Source organism: Microcebus murinus, chromosome 5, assembly GCF_040939455.1.
Source record: "Microcebus murinus isolate Inina chromosome 5, M.murinus_Inina_mat1.0, whole genome shotgun sequence".
Lineage (NCBI taxonomy): Eukaryota > Metazoa > Chordata > Mammalia > Primates > Cheirogaleidae > Microcebus > Microcebus murinus.
In genome coordinates this window covers 15,604,836-15,630,871 of record NC_134108.1, presented here as the reverse complement: position 1 = coordinate 15,630,871, position 26,036 = coordinate 15,604,836, and the positions used below count along the sequence as shown (strand labels likewise).

Sequence of the window (26,036 nt, the reverse complement as noted above, 5' to 3'; positions counted from 1 at the left end):
TTCTACATTAGGTGGTTCAGTTCAAACATTTGGAGCACTGTGGTTGTGCGAGGTATTTACTGTATGTTAGATGCTAGGAGCACAAAGATGAATAAGACACAGTCCCTATTCTCAAGGAACCTGTAGCTTAACAGAAGAGGCTGACAGTTGAGTAATAGTATAACAATAAAAGTTTATATAAGTTTGAGTATCCCTTATCCAAAATGCATGGGACCAGAAGTGTTTTGGATTTTGGATTTTTTCAGGCTTTTTTGAGTTTTAAAATATTTTATCTATATATAATGAGATATCTTGGGGATAGGATACAAGTCTAAACATGACATTTATTTATGTTTCATATATATCTTATACACATGCCTGAGGATAATTTTACTACAATATTTTTAATAATTTTCTGCATGAAACAGTTTTGACTGCCACACACCACATGAGGTCTGGTACCTGTGAAACTACTTACTTGTGTTATGTTTTGGATTTTGGAGCATTTTCAGCTGTGGATTTTCAGATCAGTTTGCTCAACCTGTATATATTAAATAAAGTACATTTCTGCTTTCTGCCCATGGACACTAAAAGTTTTTTACAGCAATGTAAAAGGACTATTAATATAAAATCTATAACTTGGTGTATATGTGTTTTGTTTTTTTTTCTTTTAGCTAATAGACCAGTTAAAGCCTGGTGGAAGATTGATATTGCCAGTTGGTCCTGCAGGTGGAAACCAAATGTTGGAGCAGTATGACAAGCTACAAGATGGCAGCGTCAAAATGAAGCCTCTGATGGGGGTGATATACGTGCCTTTAACAGATAAAGAAAAGCAGTGGTCCAGGTGGAAGTGATTTTATCTTCTGCTCTTTCTTCTTCCACACATGCAAGGTGAAAGGGTGTGGATTTTAAGACATTAGACTACAAGAGCTGTTTTTTGGTTGTCACCTTTATGCTGCTCCATTACAACATCAGAAATTCATTACATTAAAAATGTGAAAATTTTGCATGGTGTGCCCTTCTTTTGGCTTAACTCATATCTTTGGGAAAGGGAGGGTGAGACTTGGTTGGCACAACGTATTTTTTGTTTGTTTTTTAAGAGACTTTCAGCTGCAGTTCGGTACTTTCTTTTTTTTTTTTTTTTTTTTTTTTTTTTTTTTTTTTTGAGACAGAGTCTCACTCTTTGCCGAGGTAGAGTGCCGTGGTGTCAGCCTAGCTCACAGCAACCTCAAACTCCTGGGCTCAAGCAATCCCTCTGCCTCAGCCTCCTGAGTAGCTGGGACTACATGCATGCGCCACCATGCCTGGCTAATTTTTTCTATATATTTTTAGTTGACCAATTAATTTCTTTCTATTTATAGTAGAGATGGGGTCTTGCTCTTGCTCAGGCTGGTTTCAAACTCCTAACCTTGAGGGATCTGCCCGCCTCAGCCTCCCAGAGTGCTAGGATTATAGGCGTGAGCCACCGCACCCAGCCCAGTTCAGTACTTTCTAAGGATATTTTTTTTATTATGGAGCACTCTGTGTTTCTATATTTACAAATCATTTTATAGCTACTGTATTAGCATGGAAACAAAGGCTTCAATCTGGAAAAGAAGGGGTCTTGGCCACTCTCTATTGTATTAATGCCATTGTTATCAAGAAGAGGAAAGAACAGCTGTCTCAGTTTTTGAGAGTGTTAGAATCCCAGAGAGGACATTCTTCCTCTCAGCTTGATTTCTCTCTTTAAATCAGATTCATAGATGTCTGACAAGCTGTACCTGTTTTTACATTCAGTCTTGTTTCAGAGCCACCGTAAGACATAAACTTCTTTTCATTCTAGAGGCCAGCCAATTTTTAAGCTATTCTTAGGGAGGAGCAGGGATTCCATAAGCTACCTAGTGAGTGCCCAGGTCTCACAAACCCACCCAAAGGACCAGCAGCATGCAGCAATTTTCAGCACAGCATGGCTCCGTTGTATATATAATGCTCACTTTTGTTTTATGTCTCAGTGTAATGTGAATATTTTGTTTGAAGCCAAGATTTCTCTTCTCTGTTTTCTTCCCTTCGATGAGAGGGAGTGAGATCAGAATGTAAAAGTGCCATTAGCTAAGATTACTTGAAGTTAAATGCCAAAATAAGAAAGGCTTTATGATTTCTTTATCTTAGAATCTATTTTTATTTGACATGAAGATTCTTACTTTAAGATAATTATTTTCTCAATTGAAATAGTGATACATTTAATAGACCTCTCAATGTTGTTTTCTAGAAAGAGAAAAGGTACTTTTTGAATGAATGTTTAATTGCAAAAATGAATCTAACTCAGTTCAGAACTGTATTTTACTTTCAACTAAATTCAGATGAGGCTTTTCTAAAATATCTTCCTAGGAGTTGCATTTTATTCTTTACCTATAGCTGTTTTCTGTGAATTCTAGCCTGGAGCATAGCTGCTTCTTAAAAAAATTATTTAAGAAACTATCTTTTCTAGAATTAGATATACTTATTAATTATTTACAACCTTTCTTCATTTCTAGTTATGGTTTATATGATTCATAATATTATTCGATAACATAGAATATGATTACATGGTATGATAAGTGAAATTTGTTACCAAGTAAAAGTTCATATTCATTTAAAAGTTTAAAAATTTTCTTTTTGTACACAATAAATATGAGTATTAAACATTCTACCTATAATTTAATGATAGATTGATTTTAGATATTTAGATTTATTTGTAAATTTTAGATTTACAAAAAGGTATTTTGTTTTTATAATTAGAGGTGGATTTACCATGAAGCTCATGGAGCTGAAGCTCCAGAGCCCTTTCTTGCTAAGGCCCTTTCCGACCCTGTCCCTAATTTATATGACAGTCTTATTGATTTTTTTTTCCTTCATAAAGAGATTCTCCTAATTAAATAAGCCTTAGGATCCCAGAAACCCTGAATTTACCCTTGATAAAACCAAACTATTAGTTAAAAAATTTAGAATAACTTTTAAACTTATGGACAATTATTTGATCATTTGCCAAACATTTAAATGTATACCTGTTTTTCTTTTTGGCCTTCAAATTAAAAAACATATATATCAAGCAATTTCTACATTTGGCATCATTGGAAAACATTTTCTAGCTGTACCAGGAGGACATTCTAATTTTTTCTGTTATATATATATTTTTTTATCTCTTTGTTCAATACATTTTCTACATCCAAAGATATGGTTCTAATTACAAAGATACTCAGTTACTTGATTGTAATTCTGGAAGTTTAAAGCATATAACTCAAGGTGAAACTAAATTGGGAAAATAAAAACAACCATCGTATAAAAAATAATTGTCCTTAAAAATTACTGGAAAATAGGATATTTGAGAGGGTACAATATAAACAGTTAACTTAAAATCTTGACTGTTAATCTGCTATTTCTATTTGTGTTCATAAACTATATCATCAGGGTCTAAGCAGGAAACAAGGCATGCAAACCATTAGGATTTCGAAGTGATTTTAATGAAGGGACTTTTAGAGAAATATGGGAAAGATTATGGGAACCAGTAAAGGATGATGTTGTACCTAGGGACCAGGGACACCCAGGAAGCTTTTACCACTCTAGGTCTAAAAGGGAAAGGGGAGGAAGTGGTTTTACTGGAACTCCTGAGAACAGGGGCAACCTGGGTAAGGGATGGAGGAGGAGGTTGGTTCTTGACAGAAGCTGTAGTGACAGAGGGAAGTAGCCCCTACCAAATCTGTGAATCATCTCAATGTTCTTTCCTCCCGTGCTCCTCTGTCTTACCAGGGCATCATGTGGGCCAGACTTACTGTAAGTCAGAGGAAGGAGCCCTGTGGCAAATGTGGTCTGAATCACTTCTCACCACTACTTCCTTCCCCTGCCCCCTAAGTAGACATTCCTGCTTCTTTTAAAATTTAGGTCTGGAAGAGATTTGATAGGTCATCTAGCTTTTATATGTCCCATTTCTGTTCCCTTTAGGCCAATCTATACTTAAACTGTTCTTGACAGAAAAAGATGTGTTTATTTAAATTTCCTTTGGAAAAGTAACATCTAACACCTTTCTTTGGCAATCCGTTCTGTTGTTAAATATTTTTTTCATTGTGAGGACCTTCTTAGTATCATTCATTCAACCAGTATGTGTGTAGCTGCTATGCCAGGCACTGTACTAGGCACCAGGAATCTTCAGCTGTGATTTGAAACTGACTGTTCTCATGGAGCTTTTATGAAGAGCAACTTGAGAGATTAAGACAAACAGGCAATTACAGTGTAGTGTGTTTAGACTCACAGTGAGGAGCAATTGAAGTGTTTCAGCCAAGCAATGAAGTTATCAGAATTACATTTCAGAAAGATAACTCTAGCTGTCATGCAGACAGTAGATTGGAAAGGGACAAAACTGGAGTCAAAAACAGGAGGAGGCTGTAACAATTCAGGGGTGAAATGACAGTGGCCTGAATTAAGGCAATGTTAGTAAGTATGTTAGTAGTATGTTAGTAAGAATAGAGAAGAGTGGATTGATAGCTACATCTAAAAAATGGTCACTATTTTCTAAGTGTCCCTTCTACATTTGGGAATTATCATCTAAAATGTTCCTTGGTCAACTTCTTGATAGGCTAGATGATTTCTGTTCTTTCAGACTTTCTTCAGGATTAATTTAACAACTCACAGTGCTTTCTCAGGAACCATCTCTTGTTTCTCACCAGCTTTGCATCCTTCTTTTACTGAGGGATCCGATGAGGATGAGAGCCAATTTTTGCTGAGGAGGTGTGACAGAAACTATATTTAAAAAAATGAGAGCTAGTGGGCATGCTGAATTCTAGTACCAAATAAAGCCGCAAACTTGAATGTAGGCTTATGTCTCCTTATACTTGGAAAAATGTCACTTGTAATTTTGGTGGATTAACAGAAGGTGAAAAAATGCCATATCCACAGGCCGTAGGCCATAGACCCAGAATCTGTGGTATTATGTTCATGATTGTGGATATATAATAGTTGTGTTAGTTGTTTTAGAAATGTAATACTTTTAAAATTTGAATTTTTAAGTATGTTGATTATATATATGAAAATCAATATTTTGTTAATCTTCTAGTGAAAGTTTTTTTTTTTTTTTTTTTTTTGAGATAGAGTCTCGCTTTGTCACCCAGGCTAGAGTGAGTGCCATGGCGTCAGCCTAGCTCACAGCAACCTTAAACTCCTGGGCTCAAACAATCCTTCTGCCTCAGCCTCCCGAGTAGCTGAGACTACAGGCATGCGCCACCTTGCCCAGCTAACTTTTTCTATATGTATTAGTTGGCCAATTAATTTCTTTCTATTAATAGTAGAGATGGGGTCTTGCTCTTGCTCAGGCTGGTTTCAAACTCCTGATCTTGAGCAATCCGCCCGCCTCGGCCTCCCAGAGTGCTAGGATTACAGGCGTGAGCCACCGTGCCCAGCCTGAAAGTTTTATGTTTTATATTTGAGTTTCTTTTCTTTTTTTTTTTTTGAGACAGAGTCTCGCTTTGTTGCCCAGGCTAGAGTGAGTGCCATGGCATCAGCCTAGCTCACAGCAACCTCAAACTCCTGGGCTCAAGCAATCCTTCTGCCTCAGCCTCCCGAGTAGCTGGGACTACAGGCATGCACCACCATGCCCGGCTAATTTTTTCTATATATATATATATTAGTTGGCCAATTAATTTCTCTCTATTTTTAGTAGAGACAAGGTCTCACTCTTGCTCAGGCTGGTTTCAAATTCCTGACCTCGAGCAATCTGCCTGCCTTGGTCTCCCAGAGTGCTAGGATTACAGGTGTGGGCCACCGCTCCTGGCCTGGGTGGGTTTTTTTGTTTTTTTGTTTTTTTTTTCCGGTTTTGGAGACAGGGTTTGACTCTGTCACCTAGGCTAGAGTGCAGTGGCATCATCATAGCTTACTGCAACCTCAAACTCCTGGACTTAAGCGATCCTCCCATCTCAGTCTCCCAAAGTGCTAGGATTATAGTTGTGAGCCATTACCCCTGGCCTGATTTTGCTTTTCTAAGGTTGACAACATAGGTCCTAGGGTATCTAATTGATCCTGGGTTCCATATTCTATATTGTTCCTTTTTTATTTTTTTACATATATTATAGCATTGTGGCATATTTTGTATCCTTAAAGCCAGGGATATACTGTTACTTTTGAAATTCTTTTTGTGTCTCTCATAATGCACTGTATGAGGCAAATTGTCCAAAGCTTTTTTGCAGGGGTGGTGGGGTCGGGGAGGGGCAGAGTCTTGCTCTGTTGCCCAGGCTGGAGTGCAGTGCCATCTATCATTGCTTGCTGCAACCTCAAACTCCTGGGCTTAAGTGACCCTCCTACCTCAGGTTCCCTAGAAGCTGGAGCTGCACACATGTGCTACCATGCCCAACTAATTTTTTTATTTGTTGTAGGGATGGGGGTCTCTGTGTATCTCAGGCTCAAACTCCTGACCTCATGCAATCCTCCCATCTCTGCCTCCATAAGTGCTGGGATTATAGGTGTGAGCCACAAAGCTTTTATTACCTCAGAAAATCCATTAAATTATTAGAAAACATTTGTGAATTTTGATTATTGATTCCTGGTAGTACATCTTTTTATTTTTTCTTGGTAAAGAACATATAAGAGTAAATGGTAGTGGCATAGAGTTATTAAAACCCCATAAATATTTAAATTATGTCTAATTATATGTTATAAAATACATACAGTTATTAACCTAATGAATATATTTAGCACATTATATATAGCAATGTTATTTTATTTATTTTATTTTATTTTTTATATCTCTCTCTATCGCCCAGGCTAGAGGGTGATAGTAGTGATGTGATCATAGCTCACTGCAGCCTTGAACTCCTGGGCTCAAGTGATCCTCCTGTCTCAGCCTCCCGAGTAAATGGGACTACAGGCGTGTGCCACCATGCCAGGCTAATTTTTTATGTTTATTTTTTGTAGAGACAGGGTCTCACTATGTTGCTCAGGCTGGTCTTGAACTCCTGGCCTCAAGTGATCCTCCAGCATCAGTCTCCCAAAGTGCTGGGAATAAAATGCCAGCCCTTTTTTAAAAAAAATATGGCAATTTGAAAGAGCCTTTCTAAAAATTTAGGATGTACTAGCACTTTTTATTGTAAATGATATATTCATGTAAGTCAGATAAAGATATGGTTATGTAGAATTTTGAACATTAGGAAAAATTTAATAACTTACAAGTTACTTAGATTTCGGAGTATTAGAATGGTAACAAGATTATACATACCCTGATAGCAAATTTTTATTTCTCCCTGGCCCTAATTTTAAAATTCAGGTCTATAAACTTAATATCTTAAACACTTTTTAGATGGAGAGGCTATTTGGAAATATTGTACTATATTGATGATGAGACATTAATTTATTTGCAGTATCCTTAATGCCTTATAATAGGTAAATAAAATGTAATGAATTAATAAAAGTATTGGTATCTTTAATTCATATTTTAAAAAGCACAAGTGAATTTGTTTATAAATAGAGCACTTTGCTAGTGAACTCTTTGTAGACTGAATATTTTAATGCATGAATTTAAGTGAAAAATGCTATGAGAATTATAGTACTGTTATTTAGAAGAATATACTAAGAACAGTCAGAACTTATAATTTATCACTTAATAGATAATCCAATACTGTGTGATAAAGGCACCTTATGGGAGAAGTAATTTTTAAAATATTGCACAATTTACAAAATTCAGTTTTAATAAAACCAAATTATCTGGTAATTCTTTAACTTACTACTTACCTGTGAAATTTAAGTTCTTTGCTTCTCCTTCCCTTCACAGCAGTCTTCATCCTTTTTGGCATCAGGGACTGGTTTCATGGAAGACAATTTTTCCATAGACCAGGGGTGGGGTGGGTGGATGGATAGTTTAGGGATGATTTAAGTGCATTACATTTATTGTGTACTTTGTTATTATTATATTGTAATATATGGTGAAATAGTTATACAGCTCACCATAATGCAGAATCCATGGGATCCCTGAGCTTGTTTTCCTGCAACTAATGCCACTGCTGATCCAACAGGAGGCAGAACCCAGGCTGTGATTCCAGCAATGGGGAGCAGCTGTAAATACAGATGAAGCTTGTCTCACCTGCTGCTTACCTCCTGCTGTGTGGCCCAGTTCCTAACAGGCCATGGACTGATACTGGTCTGTGGCCTGGGGTTGAGGATCGTAGCTTTCAAATTTATTTTAACTTTTTCAAAACTTTTAAGTTTTTATTACAGACAAGTTGCTAGAATAGTAAAAGAACTCCTAAATCTCTCTTTTCAGAGTCACCAATTATTAGCATTTTTGTACATTTCTTCATCACTCCCTCTTTCTATATAGACATATATGTAATATTTTTTCCTTTTTTCTGAATCATTTGAGATTTAATTGCTAACATTCTTCTTTACCCCAAAGTACTGGAATGTTTAATGATATTTTTTTCACTTGATTACCCTCATTTATGAGGCTTTTAGGCTTTTTTGGTAGTTTTATTTATCTTTTCACTTTTAATGGCTTTATTGAGGTGTAATTTATATACCATACAGATTATTTTAGACTGCATTTTTATTCCTTCCTCTCAGTGGCAGTTGCTGGTACAGTGCTGCACCTTGCTGAGCGAATGGTTTCTTTTGGAGCTGATAAAGCTGCCTTATGAAATCAGCTGACAGGTATATTATACCTACAGATGATGCCTTTTCTCCCAGAGAGTTTGGGTTGAAATTGACCCACTCCATAATCGCTAACAGACACTAAGCGAAAGACTAAATTTTTTTCTAATTCTGTGACTTAAAAAAAAAAGTAAACTCTGAATACTCAAGTTGTCATTTTATAATAGTGTTAAGATGATCCTAGACCTAAAAGTTAGAGTTTTTCTGAATTTTTGATCTTGAAGGAAGAAATCTATTTTTAGAATTAAAAAATAACTCAGGCTTCTAGCTTTCATACTTCATTCTGGAGTAGCATGAAAGATATTCGAATGGCTGACTTCATATTTTGCTTTGACTTGGGATTGTTTGCTGTTTTCCTTTTTTAATATATTGATTGGGGATCAGTGCATTTTGATTGATTTAATACTTGTATCTAAACTATTATAAAGCCAAATTGTGTAGTATATAACTTCTACTTATGTTTTTTTCCTCTTTTCTCCCCCCAGGGATGAATTGTAAAAGCAACATCAGCTTGATCAGTCTGTAATATTACAGTGGATTGCTCATCTCAGTCCTCAAAGCTTTTTGAAAACCAACACCATCACAGCTTGTTTTGGACTTTGTTACACTATTATTTTCAGCATGAAAATGTGTGGTTTTTTAGGGTTTCTAATTCTTCAAAGAGGCACAGAGCCAAATTGCTAGATGAAGGATACAAAGTATAAAGTTGTGAATTATTACTTTAACATGCCCACAGTTTACTTTGAAATATTAAAGGAAACAGTTCTGCAAAATGGAAAACTTAGTTTGCAAATTGATTTTGAGGAGTGGTTTTTCTTTTCTTGGACACTTAATTCTGTTCTGATATTAATTTATCAGATTGCTTTTGTGCATTTGATAACGCCACCATTCACAAGTTAAGAGTTTTGGTATTTGGATGTCTGTTAAATGCTACTAAGAAAATAGAGATGAGCTTTCTTTTTAAAGCTTTTAATGTGATGTCATAGAATAGCATGTTGTAGATACAATCAGCTGCTTTGTTACCTTAAAACTCAGCATTTGTAAATATTAAACCTTAAGATGGCAGGTGATGTCCTGTAAACACTCAGCTGTTCAGATTGGACATAACTGAAGTAGTTCTTCCTCTCTCTCTCTCAAAATTATAGGAGAATTGTAGCTTAGTGGGGTTTTTTGTTTGTTTGTTTCTAATTTGCTGCTGGTAATGTATATGAATTTAACATGCTGTGTAAGCTGTGTCCTAGTTACTGAACAGTTTATGCAGTGCTGCTTTGCCAAATAAAGTTTAAAGTAAAAGAGGCATCATTGGTGGTGTTTGAATATAGAACAAAGAACCGCATGTCCTCCAGATACAAAATGCCAAGATCACAGAGAAAAAATTATTTCTCTAAAGTTCCCTTTTGTGAAATCTAAGTAAGTAAATAGCATTAATCCAACTGTGCATTGTAGAATGCGATTACTTTGCTTCAGGGCAGGACCATACTTGAATCATCATTTCTCTCTGCTACCTAGCACAAGGCTTTCCTGTAGTAGATGTATAATAAATGCGGAATGAGTGAATGGGTGAATGAATTGACTTCATGTCAGGAAAGAACAAGGTTGAGGAATATACCAAAACCTGTCTCTCACTTATAAATAGATGTATTAATATAATGACTGTACATGAATTTCTAAGAAGGCAGTAGCATTTAGGGATCTTGTTGTGTCGTGGTCTTATACCTTTTATAATAGTTTTTCTAAGGGTTCTAAAACTTGAGGAAATAGAGGCTCTAGAATGAGCAGAAGCAGCACTCTCAATAGAGCCTTTCTGGTGCATGCAAGTGTGCATAAATCTGCCAGGGAGATCCTTAGCATGGGAGACACTCCCTTGCCTCCCAGCTTTTAAAAGTCTTAAACATTACTTCTTTTAAATGGCTTTAAAAAATTATGCATACATTTTCACAATTGTCTCTTCTTGGGTATAACGTATTAGACACAGGAAACTAGCATTATTGCTGGCTTTATTTGCTGCTGGTGTTGATTGCCTCTGGACCCAAGCCTTGAACCCTCGCAGTCCAGAACTCAGTGTCATTTGAGGTAGACACAAAGGTCAAATATTTCAAATATTCTTTAGGACTTTAATTTTTAAACTTGTCCACTAGTCTGTGTCTTTCATAGATATTACCTACATTTTACTATATGTAAATCTCTATGTTAGGTTTTGGGGATAGAGAAAGGCCCATACTCTAAAGTAGTTTGCAATCTAGTTGAGGAGACAGTTTATAAATATGATAAGACAAACTTAAGTGCCACGTGAATAGTACAGACAAATGCTATGCCTTAAGTCTTGTTGAAGCATTGCTCTTTATACTTTTATCAATTAAACTTTTAGAATGTTGAATAAATAGGAATGGATTTTAAGGGAACATTAATAAATGGGTAGAAATGCAAATAAAGGATTTTAGCTAGGTCCAAGAGTTTTTCTCTTCAAAGAGTTAAATTTACGTATGTGTGTAGGTCAGAGATAAGAAATGTCTTTTTTTAATTAATTAATTAATTTGTGCATGCATGCATGCCAGGATCTTACTCTGTTACCCAGGCTAGAGTGCAGTGGTATCATCATAGCTCACTGCAACCTCCAACTCTTGAGCTCAGTGATCCTCCTGCCTCAGCCTCCTGAGAGCTGGGACTACGGGTGTGCTACCACACCTGGCTAATTTTTATATATATATATTTTATGGAGACTGGGTCTCACTATTTTGCCCATGTTGGTCCTCAACTTCTGGCCTCAGGTGATCCTTCCACCTTGGCTTCCTAAAGTGCTAGGATTATAGGCGGGAGCCACCCTGCTTGGCCAGAAAACATTTTTACATATTAATAAAAGTCCCCATACTCACCACAATTTTTCCTAATACTTTTTTGTAAAAGTTAAAATTATTTTTGTATTAAAATTTGTTTTGAGAAATTTCCTAAGTTTTGAAATAACCTTATAAAATTATTTTTACATTGAATAATATTATAAGTTGATCTCTTTCCAATTTGTAGTGTGATGACATTAAAGAAAAAACTAATGTGATTTGAGAATTAAGTAGGCATGAAGACATGCTTAGGGCTGGGCGAGGTGGCTCACGCCTGAAATCCTAGCACTCTGGGAGGCTGAGGCGGGCAGATTGCTCAAGGTCAGGAGTTCAAAACCAGCCTGAGCAAGACCCTGTCTCTACTATAAGTAAAAAGAAATTAATTGGCCAACTAAAATATATATAGAAAAAATTAGCTGGGCATGGTGGTGCCTGCCTGTACTCCCAGCTACTCAGGAGGCTGAGGCAGTAGGATTGCTTGAGCCCAGGAGTTGGAGGTTGCTGTGAGCTAGGCTGATGCCACGGCACTCACTCTAGCCTGGGCAACAAAGTGAGACTCTGTCTCAAAAAGAAATAAAATAAAATAAAGACATGTTTAGACCTAAATAAAGCAAATATAGGAGAAAGCTCAGTTCTAACCACTCAATCTATTCCTGAAAACATTCAGCTCTGGGAGGTCTTATTTTTGTCCTTGGTGGTTTCCTGTTTAATCATTAAGGTAGCTGTAACTTAAAATAATTCACTTTTATCTTTAGAATACTAGAATTTAATAGGGCAAAAGAGCTGGGAAAAGGGGGCCAGGAATTGAGAAGTCTGCAACACAGGTGCTTAAAAAGCCAGCGAGATGACTTAATAGCAAACTGCAAACTAAGCTTTTCCTTCTTTATATTCAGCTTGGGCAGTTATTAGTTAGAAATTCTCATTCAATTTTACAGAACCTGGAGTCTAGTAAACAAATGATTGAAGTAGTTCTGCTAAGAGCAAAGTGGCATAAATTCCTTAACACAAACCAAACACGAGAGAGTTTTGGAACAATATTAACAGCAACCCCAAATTACAGAATCCGAGGCTCAGATGCTGTGTTAAGCATCATCAATGATGTTGAGGGCACGTCTGAAGGCAAGGACAGCGCCTGCGTTCTGGGCACAGCACACTGTAATACGTTTACATAGTGACATCCAGTTAAAGTCATCAGCAAGGTCAGCCTTGAACAGCAAAGCCGAAAGCAAATAGAAATATGCATCTTTATGTTGGGTGGAGGGAAAATACAGTAAACAGCAACAAGAACAGCCATCAGAGACTGAAAGAAGGTGTTGGTAAGTGTAATAGGGAACTGTGGGTCCAAATCACAAATTTTGAAAACTCAGTAAGAGAAAGATGAAAAAAATTAGTTGATTTCCTATGGAAGAGAACATACTTGGTACTCAGTTGATTTGAAACATTAAAATGCTTGTGGAAGGCTGGAAGAGTAGCTATTATTTACTGAGAATGAAAGGAAAAAGCAAGTTGTTTTTTTTTTGAGACAGAGTCTCCCTTTGTTGTCCAGGCTAGAGTGAGTGCCGTGGCGTCAGCCTAGCTCACAGCAACCTCAAACTCCTGGGCTCAAGCCATCCTCCTGCCTCAGCCTCCCGAGTAGCTGGGACTACAGGCATGCGCCACCATGCCCGGCTAATTTTTTCTATATATATTAGTTGGCCAATTAATTTCTATTTATAGTAGAGACGGGGTCTCCCTCTTGCTCAGGCTGGTTTTGAACTCCTGACCTTGAGCAATCCGCCCGCCTCGGCCTCCCAGAGAGCTAGGATTACAGGCGTGAGCCACCGCGCCCGGCCAGGAAAAAGCAAGTTTAAGTGTTCAGGAAGATGAAAGGAAAAAGTAAGTTTAAGTGTTCAGAAAGATGGTTTAAGTGGGCCTTTTCTTAGGAAAAGAGATGTAAAACACAACATGTTTGAGAGAGAAATTGTGGACACCTTTCCCCTTAAAATTATTTTTAACCACTCCGGTACGGCGCTCACCAGCCATGAACCCTTGCCCACACCGGCACTCACAGTCCGCACGGTAGCGTGTGCTGTGCGTTGACGACGAGTCCGTTTTGCTCTTGTGTGATGAGGAAAGCTTTAAAGCACTGAAAGCTTGTTTTACTTTACAGGCAGCTTTACTTGTAATGTAAATTAGAATAGGTAACATACATGTTTTCATTATGTTATTTTTAAATGTTCACAATTTTATTTTGATAAATGAAAAAGTAGAAAAGTCATACCACAGCTGTCAGCTAAAGTCGTTTTGCGGATTCATCTGTGGCTATCGACTATAGTCGATGCTCCTACTGAAGTGGTTAATTGTCTTAGATGCAGAACTCCTTTAATCAGGTAATCACAGGTGAGATAACTTTTAAAAGTCCCATTCAGTCCATCTGGTAATATATTTTGTAGACTTTCATTCTCCTTCCCTCCAATATACTTTTTATGGCCTTAAGCAAGTCACTTCTCTCTAATCCTCTATTTCCTTTGTCAGGTTGATATGGTTAAATTCAAATAATGTAATAACAGCTCAGTCAATATTAGCAACTTATGATTATATTAAAAGGTAAAGAAAAGCTTAAGAATAAAATACAGTTTATTAAAGGAATATTGTTTACATAGATACAGGACATAATTTCTTAAGTATTTCAACACCATAGCAACACTAAATTGTGTTTATTTTTTTTATGTATAAAAGATGTGCTGAAAGATGCATGCCTCATCAGTTTTTATGTTATTGGGTATGGCTATAGGTAACGTCTTTCTATATAAAAACAAACTGCACAGCATCATATATAAACATCTTAAGTTCATTTACATAGTTCATTTCTCTAAACTGCCCTCAAGAAATCTAAATCTTTGCTCAATTCTAAACATTCAACAAAATGCTTGAGTTTCTCATGAAACAAAAATAATACCCAATTTCTTCTTTTTTTAGAACTTTCCATCTGTTAATGTATTTTGATATGTTATATCCTTTACTTAAACGTAAGCCCTCTGCTAAAGGAACAACCTACCTTAGGTTCAGTCTAAAGTATACTAGACTCTAGGGTGTGTTTTCAAGTATTTTAAAAGATTTGCCACTTATTGTGAAAAAATACATAAATAGGAACATCATGTGAGTATAGACAGGCACCATACTATATATTCCTCTCAGAAGAATCATTTCTAGAATGTGTATAATCACAGCATTAAGTGATGATTAGAATAATTTGCTTTTAAAAAGCCTACAAATGAAGAGGGGAAAGATGCTAAGCTAGATCCCGATTTTCTGTAAAGATGAATTTGTGAAAAAGTGCTTTATGCTCTAGAAATACATAAGCGTGGCATTAGCTAATGGCACATTATTACATTTTATAGCATTAAAAATAATGAGAAAAACTGGCTTTCCTATCACACTTCATGACCATCTTAGAGCTGTTTGTAATCCAAAGTCTGGGTTTTTTTCTCCCAACGATTAGCCTAAGGAGGCAGCCACCTACATGACATGATGTCAGAGGCACTAGGAAGAACCCACATTCATCCCCTGAGGTTCCATGACCTGTTCCTAGGTTTATAATTTAGATACACCTGCCATAGGTAACATCTCATTGAAGGTATCAAGTCACTTGACATCATTCTCAGAAACAGGTTTTGAAGGGGAAAGTAGAAGGAGAGCAGGGGGAGCTTAAAGGACAAAGGACAGGGCCACAGAACAGGGGTGCTTACCCACAGCGGTCCAGCGCTGCCAGGGGCTTCTAAAACGTGAAGGGTTAATTAATGCTGCCATCCTAAGACCACCTCTTGAGATACTGAATTTTCTGCCTCAGCTAAGTACAAATTTCTATTATCAGGGACAACTTATGTAAATTAGAATTTTAAAAGTCTTTAATCATATTAATTCCGCTCTAAATTTCAAAAGATTTCATACTGTCTACGGAAAACCTTTCTATAATAAATATAAAGACAAGATTTGGCATTTGCAGAATCTTCTAGCCCATTTAAAAACAAAAGAAGTTGTAAATACCCAGAACATAATATATGTATAAATTATACGTGAAACACATCTTTGCTCCAAAGCTATTTAAATTACATTTATTATAGATACATCCCATTTATGAGGTAGTCCGATTCCTCAGATGTAATGGGACGAGCTTTTTTAAGTTTCTGTTTCACCAGTCGTAGTCTGCAAGCAACCATGAGAAGCAGCAAAGCAGTGATAGCCAAACCCAATGCCAGGGGTAGCACTGCACCTGCGAAAAGATTAGAAATGAAGAGGGTAAGACAGTAATTATTAACAATGACAGCTACTATGTACTATACGATAAGCACTTTGCAAGCACTATTTAATCTGAACAACTCAACTAAATTGGTACTGGTACTACTACCATTTTGCAGACTAAAGTGCAGAGAGGTTATGTAATTTGCCTAGGAGTGCATAGCTTGTAAGTTGTGGGTTTAGGTCTCAAACCAGACCTGTTTAAAACCAAGTTCTGTACCAGCTTCCCACAAAGTTTGTATGCCATCAGTGGGTATAAATGTTGCAGTCAGATCACTCTCTTACATAATAGACATTCTGACCATAAGAAATTTTTTCATTGTAGTCATAGATTACATTTATGGATTCATAAATGATCATTCTCTCTTAAAATACGTATGGACTAACTCCTGATTTTTTTTTTTTTTTTTTTATGATATGACAATCACATAGGCAAAACTCCTGATTTCTTGTTCTGGTTGGTGCTTAAGAAATTTCTTTTCTTTTCTAAATCCAGGGAACCTACTCTCAACCAGTAGAACCTTTGTTGAAAGCTAATTGCAAAATATGCTGGTACAATTTTGGCCAAGGATCATTAAGAAAAACATCTCTTTAGTTTTTTCTGTATGGCTGGTTACAGACACCAGACTAGAACTGTTAAAGGCTTGCAGGAGTCTGGAAGGGACAGGGTGTGCCCAGAGCAGTCTTTCTTATCAAGTTCAGCAGGCTCTATTTTTAATATGATCTACGCTGTAGTCCGGCCAGGATTGGAGATGATATGGTGGAACTATTTTTAACTGCAGGAGTCTTGCCAACTGGTGGAACTAGAGGTGAAACATCTCCATTGTGTAAGCTCATTCTATAATACATTTTCTTTAATTTATTCATTCATTCTGCATTAATTAAGAGCCTTCCATGTGCCAGATGCTGAGCTAAGTGCTGGTAATCAAATAAGCAATTTTTATTTGTAAACAAATAAATAGCCCCTCCAAAAGATAAGCTAATGCTAAAAGTGCCAGCTTTATTGTTTAACACATTGACTGCCACACTAGAAAAAACAAAATTTCCCTGGGGCCATGGTGTTTTATTAAAACAAAATGATCCTTTCTAATGTGTTATTTTTTATTTTGTGTGTATGAGTTTTATGCAATGCAACCCACATTTTTAGAATTGTCAACATTAAAATTGACAATCTTATTAACAATAAGAAAACATCAACAATTAAGATTTTCACAAACCACTGCAGGGTTTTGCTTCACGAGGCCCTGGTCTCAAAACTAGCCTGAGTTAAATACAATTCCTGTGGCAGTCAATGTGCTAAATCATTGAATTCTCATAAACACCAAATGAGGTGGTACTATTATCTGCCCCATTTTACAAATGAGGGAACTAAGGCATCGAGACTTAAGTGGCTTGTCTCAGATGTATTGTATGTGGTAGAGCTGGTATACGACCCCAGCCAGGACAGCTCCAGAGCCTGAAGTCTTAACCACTATGAGAAACTACTTCTCCAAAAGGTACATGAGACAGTTTTTTTTTTTTTTTTTTTTTTGACATACAAGACATTCTCGTGCAATATGAGACAGTTTTGAATGACTTTATGTCTGGGTAGATAGGCATTTAAATGGAAAAAAAAATGCAACAAAGTGTTATACTATGACAAAACTATATATGAAGTACAGAAGTAAAAAGCAGTCCATCTGGTCTGTAAGATTTTTGCTTGAGTGATTTTGATGTATGATAATGCTTGTTTGGGTAAGTGAAAGAGATAGTTTATTTTTTGACATTTTTCATATTAAGATGCCTATAGGAGATTTAGGTGGAATTTTCTCTTAGGCTCTTGGATTATTTGGGCCTAAATATGTGGAAGCCTTTAGCATAAAGGTGGTAGTTGCAGCCATGAAAGTGGGAATGTTACCAGAGAGAAAGGAAGAAAGGAAGGGACAGGAACAAATTCCTGGGAAACATTGACATTTAGAGAGCAGGCAAAAGAAAAGGACCAAAAAAGAACAGAGAAAAACTAGTCAGAGAAATAGTGGGAAAACCAAGAGAGAGTGAGGTCTTGGAAGCTGAGGGAGAGGCTAGTGACCCAGGGGTCCTCAAACTTTTTAAAGAGGGGGCCAGTTCACTGTCCCTCAGACCATTGGAGAGCGTGCACTGTGGGGCCGGGACAAGTAGGCTGCTAAGGAGGACAGGCAGCAGCAGCAAAAACACTCTGAAGGCTGGATAACTGTGCTAGGCGGGCCGCATGTGGCCCTCGGGCCATAGTTTGAGGACGCCTGGCAAGTGCTCAGCTGAACCAGATGCTACGGAGAGGTCAAGCGAGGTGAAGCCTAGAGAGCCTGCTGGAGTGCACAACTAGTACTTCATTTACAGGGACACTGAAGATCGAGGGGTGCTATTTGGGTTTTGTACATATTAAGAGAGATCTGAATGTGTTTGCAGTCGTTGGGGGAAGGAGCCAGTCGAGAAACAGAATGAAAGCACGGCAGAGTTCATAGATGATGGAGAAACGCACCTGAGGAAACAAGGGGCTATGTCAAGACCAAGGGTAGAGACTGACCTTGGAGAGAGGGGACACCTATTCCTATAGCACCAGAGGACAGGAAGAGGGTATGAACGCAAATGGATGAGTTTTTACATGGGGGAGGGGGAGATTAGCGGGTAAGGCAGCCAAGGAAGGTTACTCCCACATGGCTTTGGTTTTCTGGCCTCTTGAAGACAAGAGGACCTGGAACTGATGACTCACTAACAGCATTTCTACCTCTGCTGTATTTTTAGAGTCCCAGGTAAACCTCCTCAACAAGATTCTCAAGAACAGTTTGGAAGGGTCTGGGCACAGGTAGGTATGTGGAAGTTGCTTTAGTGACTGTTAAGTATCAAATGAAATTTTGGGAGAGGCCAGTATTCCCTTAGAGAACTGTGAAAGATAAAACCTGTGACAAACCATGACCTGGAATTTTATTCTAGAGCTGTCTCATATATTCCACACACAGCAGCTCTCTGGCAGTGTCAAGAATCACCGTGTCATCTCTCCTGACCAACAGTTTGGGTCTTAGAGCCACTGCAGGCTCCTAATGGCCACCTAGTGAAAGTTTCGGCAGGGCTTGGGGCCTGGAGGTGGCAGTTTTCTCTCCACCTTCCTGCACTAGCCTCATAAGTTGGATATGTTACAAAGGGACAAGACAAAAAAGGCACTTTGGTCAACCCCCAGTAACTCTTAAGAACCCCAAACAATTTCCAGTACAAACTGGAACACAACAAACCAGCCCTAGTTCTGCTTGTTCAGGCAGGAAAATGAGTAAGAGGGTTCCAGACCTTAAAATGTGTCTGACTTGTTTAAAGATGAGCACCAGAGTTTAGGCTAAAGGGAAGGAAGGTTGTGGTTGAAGACCCCAAGCCCAATCCCAGGCTCAAGTTTAGCTGTGGTAACAATAAAACAGAGTGTGATCTAGGAAAATGTTCTATTTGCCAAAGCAGATATGAGGCTGCTGAACTGTCCAATCGGATTCTTGCTTAATGCTTTTTTTTTTTTTTTGAGACAGGGTCTCACTTTGTTGCCCAGGCTAGAGTGGCATCAGCCTGGCTCACAGCAACCTCAAACTCCTGGGCTCAAGCAATCCTGCTGCCTCAGCTTCCCAAGTAGCTGGGACTACAGCCATGCACCACCATGCCTGGCTAATTTTTTGTATATATATTAGTTGGCCAATTAATTTCTTTCTATTTATAGTAGAGACGGGGTCTCACTCTTGCTCAGGTTGGTTTCGAACTCCTGAGCTCAAACAATCCGCCCGCCTCGGCCTCCCAGAGAGCTAGGATTACAGGTGTGAGCCGCCGCGCCCGGCCTTGCTTAATGCTTTGATGACAAGGAAAATAAAATCTCCCATGAAGTACTTGCTAGAATACTGGAAATTATTCTCAACATTTTCATACTTAGTTGGCATAGTTTCTTCAGTGTTTTTAGTTTGGGTAATTTGAGTTTTTTGGGGTTTTTGTTTGTTTGTTTTTTGAGACAGGGTCTTGCTGTGTCACCCAGACTGCAATGCAGTGGTATGATCCTAGCTCACTGCAGCCTCGAACTCCTGGGTGCATCATAATGCCTGGCTAATTTTTAAAAATTTTTTTGTAGAGACCGGGTCCTGCTATATTGTCCAGCCTGGTCTTGAACTCCTGGCCTTAAGCACTCCTCCTGCCTTGGCTCCCAGAGTGCTGAGATTACACGAGTCAGCCACCACACCTGGCCTAATTTGAGACTTAAATTCTCTAGCCCCTTCTAAAACATACCATGACAGTATTCTCAGTAACCAGCTAAGGTGACCAATTATGTATTCTGTTCATATGAATGGCAGCGACATTTAAAATACAGTAACAACTAGAATGGGCACCAGCCAATTGGAACTGAGACTCGGATACATGTGGGTGTGGGAGCAAGAGGCAGGCTGGTTTCTCTGATGGGGGACGGGGCCCCTTTTATTCAAATATCTTGGGACAGGCTAAGTCCGGTAGGCTGGCAGACTGGGGGGGGGGGCGGTACCCAGGTACTTGACATCTGGATTATTCTTAGCCATCTATTGTTTAAAATTTTATATTTTAATAAATTGTCTATATATTTAAAAAATACTCTAGGGTAAAAAGAAAGTTTTCTTAATGTTTAGATCTGTAATTTAAGAATTATATATTGTTCTCCTAAATCTTCTTGTACTTATGAGTTTGTGGAATTTAAGACTAAAACCTGCTTTTCTACAAAGTTTCTAGTTAAAAACAACCCAGATTATGAAATTAGGGTATTCTTCTTCCACTTCATAAATACTCCCTCTACTTCTTACACCGTTCCCCCATTCTTACCATCTTCTGTCTTTGTCACTAGTGCACTTGGAAAGGAAGATAACTAGGTACTCTGAGAACTTCACCCTTTTGGCATGATGAATGACTCAGTAACCACCATCGTTTATTCATTTGGTGCATCGAGAGCCAGGCAGTGCACTAAATGCCTTTTATGAATTGTCCCATTTATTCTCCCTAGCAACCCTACGCAGCATGTATATATAGTTACTGTTTTCATCGTACTAATGAGAAACTGAGATCCAGAGAGAGAAGATAACCTGCCCAAGGTCAGAGAGTTCAATGAAGAGCCAGGATTTGAACTGTGGCATCTGACTCTAGAGCCTGCATTCTTAACTACCTCGCCACGGGATGACGTTCTCCACAGACGCCGCACCTGGAGGGTGTACAGAAGAGGAAGCTGAGGTCCAAAGACAGCAGGTTACTATCGAGAGCCCCAAGATGCAGTGCAACACAGGAAATGAGAAGACGGTTCTGGTCCACAGTTCACTGCTCCTGTCATGAACTCTTGAGAGCTCATGTCATACCCTCAGCCAGAGGACGTCAGTTCTGCAGAAGCCTGTACCCTGCAGTGGGTTTCCACGGCATACATTTACCTGCTTCCGGGGCTGGGTGTTCCCCACCTCCTCGATCGCCCTTTGACTCAAAGATGTAATTTTCCTCTTTTCTCTTCTTCCCTGAGGAACTACTATCTGCAGAAAATAAACAGAACATTTATTGAAGGAGCATCAGAAACTTTAGGAAACAGACATAAAAATATAGCCTTATTTTTTTTTTTAATGATGGCTTTAGAGAAAGGACTCACAGGATTTATTTCTGTAATAAACATAGGTTTGTGCTTGATACTAAACAGATAACTAATGTGTCCAATTTAATAAAGCACAGCATGCGGCCAGTACAAAACCACCAGAGCCGCCACCCGCTCTCCTGGAGGAGGAAGAAAGGACCTCAGGCTAGAAAAGCCAGGGGAGTGTCTAGACATTGCATCATAAAAAATGGTCAAGGAAGGGTTTTCTTTGAAAAATAAACAATGAGCGTACATAAAGCATCTAGATGTGCTATTTTACTTTTTCTCACCACAACCCTGCTTGGCAGATGTGAGCAGCTCAATTTTTTCTACTAATTCCCAGGGACCAGGTTTCCATCCAGGTGGGTCACAGGGCTGGGATTCAAACTCAGAAGTGTCTCACTGCTCGTTGGTGGAAACCAGCACTTCCAATTTAATGACATATTATTTGTTTGTTCAGTTCTAATATGGGGGAGGGGAAAATATTAAGAAAGATCAAATATTAGGATTTTTATCCCCAGGTTCTGATGAGCCATGGCTGTGCCTGTCACTTCCCATCCAGTAATTTACAGCACTGCGTGTTTATCACAATGACAGTGTAACACTTAATGCGTTGGCTGGCGGTGTTACCCTCATGCTGTGTGTGATTTCAAGTGGGATATTTGAATATTATAATGCTCAATGGCAATGAATTAGAAATGACCTACTGACATGAATTTTCTTGAGAAAAAAATTTTTAATGCTTCTTTACTCAACAGAAGTGTTAATAACTTGTGCAACTGAAAGAAGACTAATTAAAGGTAGTATATAAAATTCTTTGGTAGCTTATACTTAGCAATATTCATGAATTACTTACTAAGAATCACAAAGTCAACTGGAGAACGGAACATTGTAAAGTTAGTCTGTATGCCTACCAGAGCCAGAAAGTAACTATTTAAAATGATTATTGCAGTCATGTGTTAATGCTGTTAAACAGAAGGGACAAGAATTACATGTATTTCGTCTGGACATCCTTAACCCTCCTTTTGGCTCACCCTTCATCCTGTGGGTCTCCATATCATGCAGCCCATTTCCCTCATACCCTCTGCAGCATCCCTGATGGCGGCCTCTCTCCTCGCTCCTCCCGGCCTCTGCCTGGGGTCCTCGTCACCTTTGGCTTGAGCTCTACAAGAGCCTCCTCCTGGCCTTTGGTTTCCAGATATTCCACCTGGAGTGTCTGCAAAGTCGCTCACCCACACTCATTCAGCGTATCAGTACTGTGAGGTTAGCTGAGTCTGCTTGTCTTGGCCAAGGCCAGAGCAGGCTCCCGCCATTCTACCGTGCCACATCTTGTTACTCTAAAAGGACCCAGGCCTGCTGGCCTATATACAGCCAATACTTTGGGCTTTCTCCATAAACCTAAGCTCAGACAGAATGAGAAAGATGACCAAAGCATAAGCAATTTCTCGCTGCTGGAGAATCAGATTTACCTTCCAAATTGCTTTCTGCTCCCGTCCACCTCACTGCAGTGGCAGAAGCCCCACTTCCCTCCAGAACAGTGACGGTCGGGAAAGGAAAAGAAGCCAGCGTGACCCTGGTAAAAGAAGGTAGTGACCACCCTGGGGAGAAGGGGACAGAGACAGCCAGCTAACACGTATGGGAGCAAGGTAATTGTTGCCTGGAACTTTGGGACCCATGTCCCAGTGAGATGGGGATGGGGAATACTGAACATAAATGATGTGGCTAGTACATCACTGGGGCCATTGAGAACATGACCTATTGACCACAAGGCAAAACATTTTCTGGTACAGTGATTTGAAGACCTTTGGATTTCATGGCCCAATAAAAATTGAAAATAATTTCTGAGGCCAATTTAGAGTTGTCAGTTTTTATTTTGCCATGGCATTAAAGGAAACAACCGTGTACTAAGACCATCATCCTAAACCCCCAAATTATGAAGGATCTAATTATATGAAAAGGACAGGTCTTTAAATTGAACAAATTTAGCCTTATAAAAAACTTCTGACACTGTCCTTTCTCTCACTTGCCATGAGGGGATGAAAGCTTATGGTTGAGTGCTGGTCCTTCTGCTGGCTAAGGGGCTGGCTGCTCTGAATTCCGTTACTCTCCTTTTTGCCTCAGTCCTGTCCAAGTCCCCTCAGTCAGGGTTTTAAGGCTCTCAACCTGGCCTCTATTCCCAACAAGCACCCTGTACTTTGGGCAGCTGGAGTGTCCTGCTTAAGTATTTTCACTCCTGACTCCATTTGCCCATGCAATTAATTAAAACCCTTCTTTCCCACTTATTGAAATTCTTTTTTTTTTTTTTTTTTTTTTTGAGACAGAGTCTCACTCTGTTGCCCAGGCTAGAGTGAGTGCCATAGCATCAGCCTAGCTCACAGCGACCTCAAACTCCTGGGCTCAAGCGATCCTACTGCCTCAGCCTCCCGAGTAGCTGGGACTAGAGGCATGTGCCACCATGCCCGGCTAATTTTTTCTATATATATTAGTTGGCCAATTAATTTCTTTCTATTTATGGTAGAGACGGGGTCTCCCTCTTGCTCAGGCTGGTTTTGAACTCCTGACCTCGAGCAATCCGCCCATCTCAGCCTCCCAGAGTGCTAGGATTACGGGCGTGAGCCACTGCGCCCGGCCAGAAATTCTTTACACCCACTCTTCAGAGCACAGCTGTATTTCCATGCCCGTCATGTAGCCAGGGCCGACTACCATTAGGCACCGTGGGTACAGAGCCTGGCCTCCGTGGTGCTGTAGGGGCCACAAAAAATGTTTCCATTTAATTTCTTTTAAAACCACAAGAAAACAATGAATGTAATAATAATGAATAAGTAATAGTGAATTCAGCCTGGATTATCTTCATCTTTATACTGACAGAGCCATAAAATATAATATTTAATTTTCTTTCAATGGAGGAAGGGGCCCACGAAGGCAAAAGTGCCCAGTGCCCACGAGAGTCACAATGCAGCCCTGCAGACAGCAAACTCTACCCCAGTGCTCACGGATCTCTTCCTTCTGAGCTTCTAGTGCCACCTAGGCAGGATCTTAGGGGAGCTGTAGCTGCTTCCTGTCTCTGTAACTAACAGACAATGTCCTTGAGCACACACAAGGCTGGCTGCATGCCTCAGGGCTGGCATTCAACTGCTAAGTTAAATGCTGGCTTCATCACTTACTAGCTATGCGAGCTTGTGTAAGTTCTTAACCTCTCTGTGCACCTCCCTGTCTTCATCTATAAAATGGGGATAATGATTTCTACACATCATAAAGTTATTATCATATAAAGACCAAAAGAGGCCGGGCGCTGTGGCTCACGCCTGTAATCCTAGCTCTTGGGAGGCCGAGGCGGGCGGATTGCTCAAGGTCAGGAGTTCAAAACCAGCCTGAGCAAGAGCGAGACCCCGTCTCTAAAAAAAAAAAAAAAAAAATTGGCCGGGCGCGGTGGCTCACGCCTGTAATCCTAGCTCTCTGGGAGGCCGAGGCGGGCGGATTGCTCGAGGTCGGGAGTTCGAAACCAGCCTGAGCAAGAGCGAGACCCCGTCTCTACTATAAATAGAAAGAAACTAATTGGCCAACTAATATATATAGAAAAAATTAGCCGGGCATGGTGGCTCATGCCTGTAAGTCCCAGCTACTTGGGAGGCTGAGACAGAAGGATCGCTTGAGCCCAGGAGTTTGAGGTTGCTGTGAGCTAGGCTGACGCCACGGCACTCACTCTAGCCTAGGCAACAAAGCGAGACTCTGTCTCAAAAAAAAATAAAAAATAAAAAAATAAAGACCAAAAGAATGCAGAGTGATGGGCATTCAATGAGTACTCAATGCATAAAAATTATTATTATTATTTTAGAGATGGGGTCTTGCTCTGTTCCCTAGGCTGGAGTGCAGTGGAACCATCATAACTCACTGAAACCTCCAACATCTGGGCTCAGGCAATCCTCATGCCTCAGCCTCCCAAGTGGCTAGGACTACAGGCATGTGCCACCACATCAGGCTAATTTTCCTATTTTCTTTTTTTTGTAGAGACTGGGTCTCACTCTTGCTCAGGCTGGTCTTAAACTTCTGACCTCAAACGAGCCTCCCACCTCAGCCTCCCAAAGTGCTAGGATTATAGGTGTGAGCCACCATGTCTGGCCAAAAATTATTATTATTTTTAATCAGAATATAGTTCAACCAAATTTTCAAATTTGCAGAACATAGCCAGGACAGTGGTCACCAAGGACTTCTCCAGATATCTGGATTTTCTTATACTTGATCCCAAGTAAGGTAGTTCTATAAGATTTTATTATATATGTTTCTGGTTTAGGAAGCTATACTACAAATATTGTAAACAACTGCTGGCATAGGCACCATCTAATACAGAGAAATAATGAAGATCATAAAGCTATTTATTACTTTTTTACTGCTAATAAACAGTCCAGAATGCAATTTTTTTGGCCAGTAAATATTTTGAAAGTTTTTTCAAGGATGTGGTACTGGGTACATATTTAAACACTGCTTTTATGATGCAAATCTCATGGTGTTGATATCCTATTAAAAATCTGAGTATTTTCAATAACATTTTGGAGATTCAATGTAAGCCTTGATTAGGTTATTTTCTTATACACTCCTCGGCTTCAGTGAATGGTTCTGAGTTTTTGCTTGGTAAAGATATGGAAAACATTACTGTGTTTTAGAGTTAATGCTGCCTGATTTTTCCAAGTGCCCAT

General features: G+C 39.1%; 2 protein-coding genes across 4 annotated transcripts in view; one reads left to right on the top strand and one right to left on the bottom strand.

The window, feature by feature from the left end:
* Positions 1-9,919, top strand: part of PCMT1 (protein-L-isoaspartate (D-aspartate) O-methyltransferase) — a 46,442-nt gene extending 36,523 nt beyond the window's left edge. Inside the window, exons 7-8 of one of the 2 annotated variants that reach the window (XM_076002871.1) lie at positions 654-823; positions 9,108-9,919. In XM_076002871.1, coding sequence (XP_075858986.1) covers positions 654-823; positions 9,108-9,120 — 183 coding nt within the window. In that variant the 3' untranslated portion in view covers positions 9,121-9,919. Of the gene's footprint in view, positions 1-653; positions 871-9,107 lie in introns of both variants that reach the window. The other variant, XM_012759697.3, reaches the window with a different exon arrangement.
* A 4,135-nt stretch (positions 9,920-14,054) lies between these two features.
* The window catches only part of LRP11 (LDL receptor related protein 11), a 36,247-nt gene continuing 24,265 nt past the window's right edge, over positions 14,055-26,036 (bottom strand). The window contains exons 6-8 of one of the 2 annotated variants that reach the window (XM_012759712.2): positions 22,812-22,940; positions 21,152-21,247; positions 14,055-15,708 (exon numbers count right to left, since the gene is read on the bottom strand). In XM_012759712.2, the coding sequence (XP_012615166.2) occupies positions 15,554-15,708; positions 21,152-21,247; positions 22,812-22,940 (380 nt within the window). In that variant the 3' untranslated portion in view covers positions 14,055-15,553. The remainder of the gene's footprint in view (positions 15,709-21,151; positions 21,248-22,811; positions 22,941-26,036) is intronic. The other variant, XM_012759713.2, reaches the window with a different exon arrangement.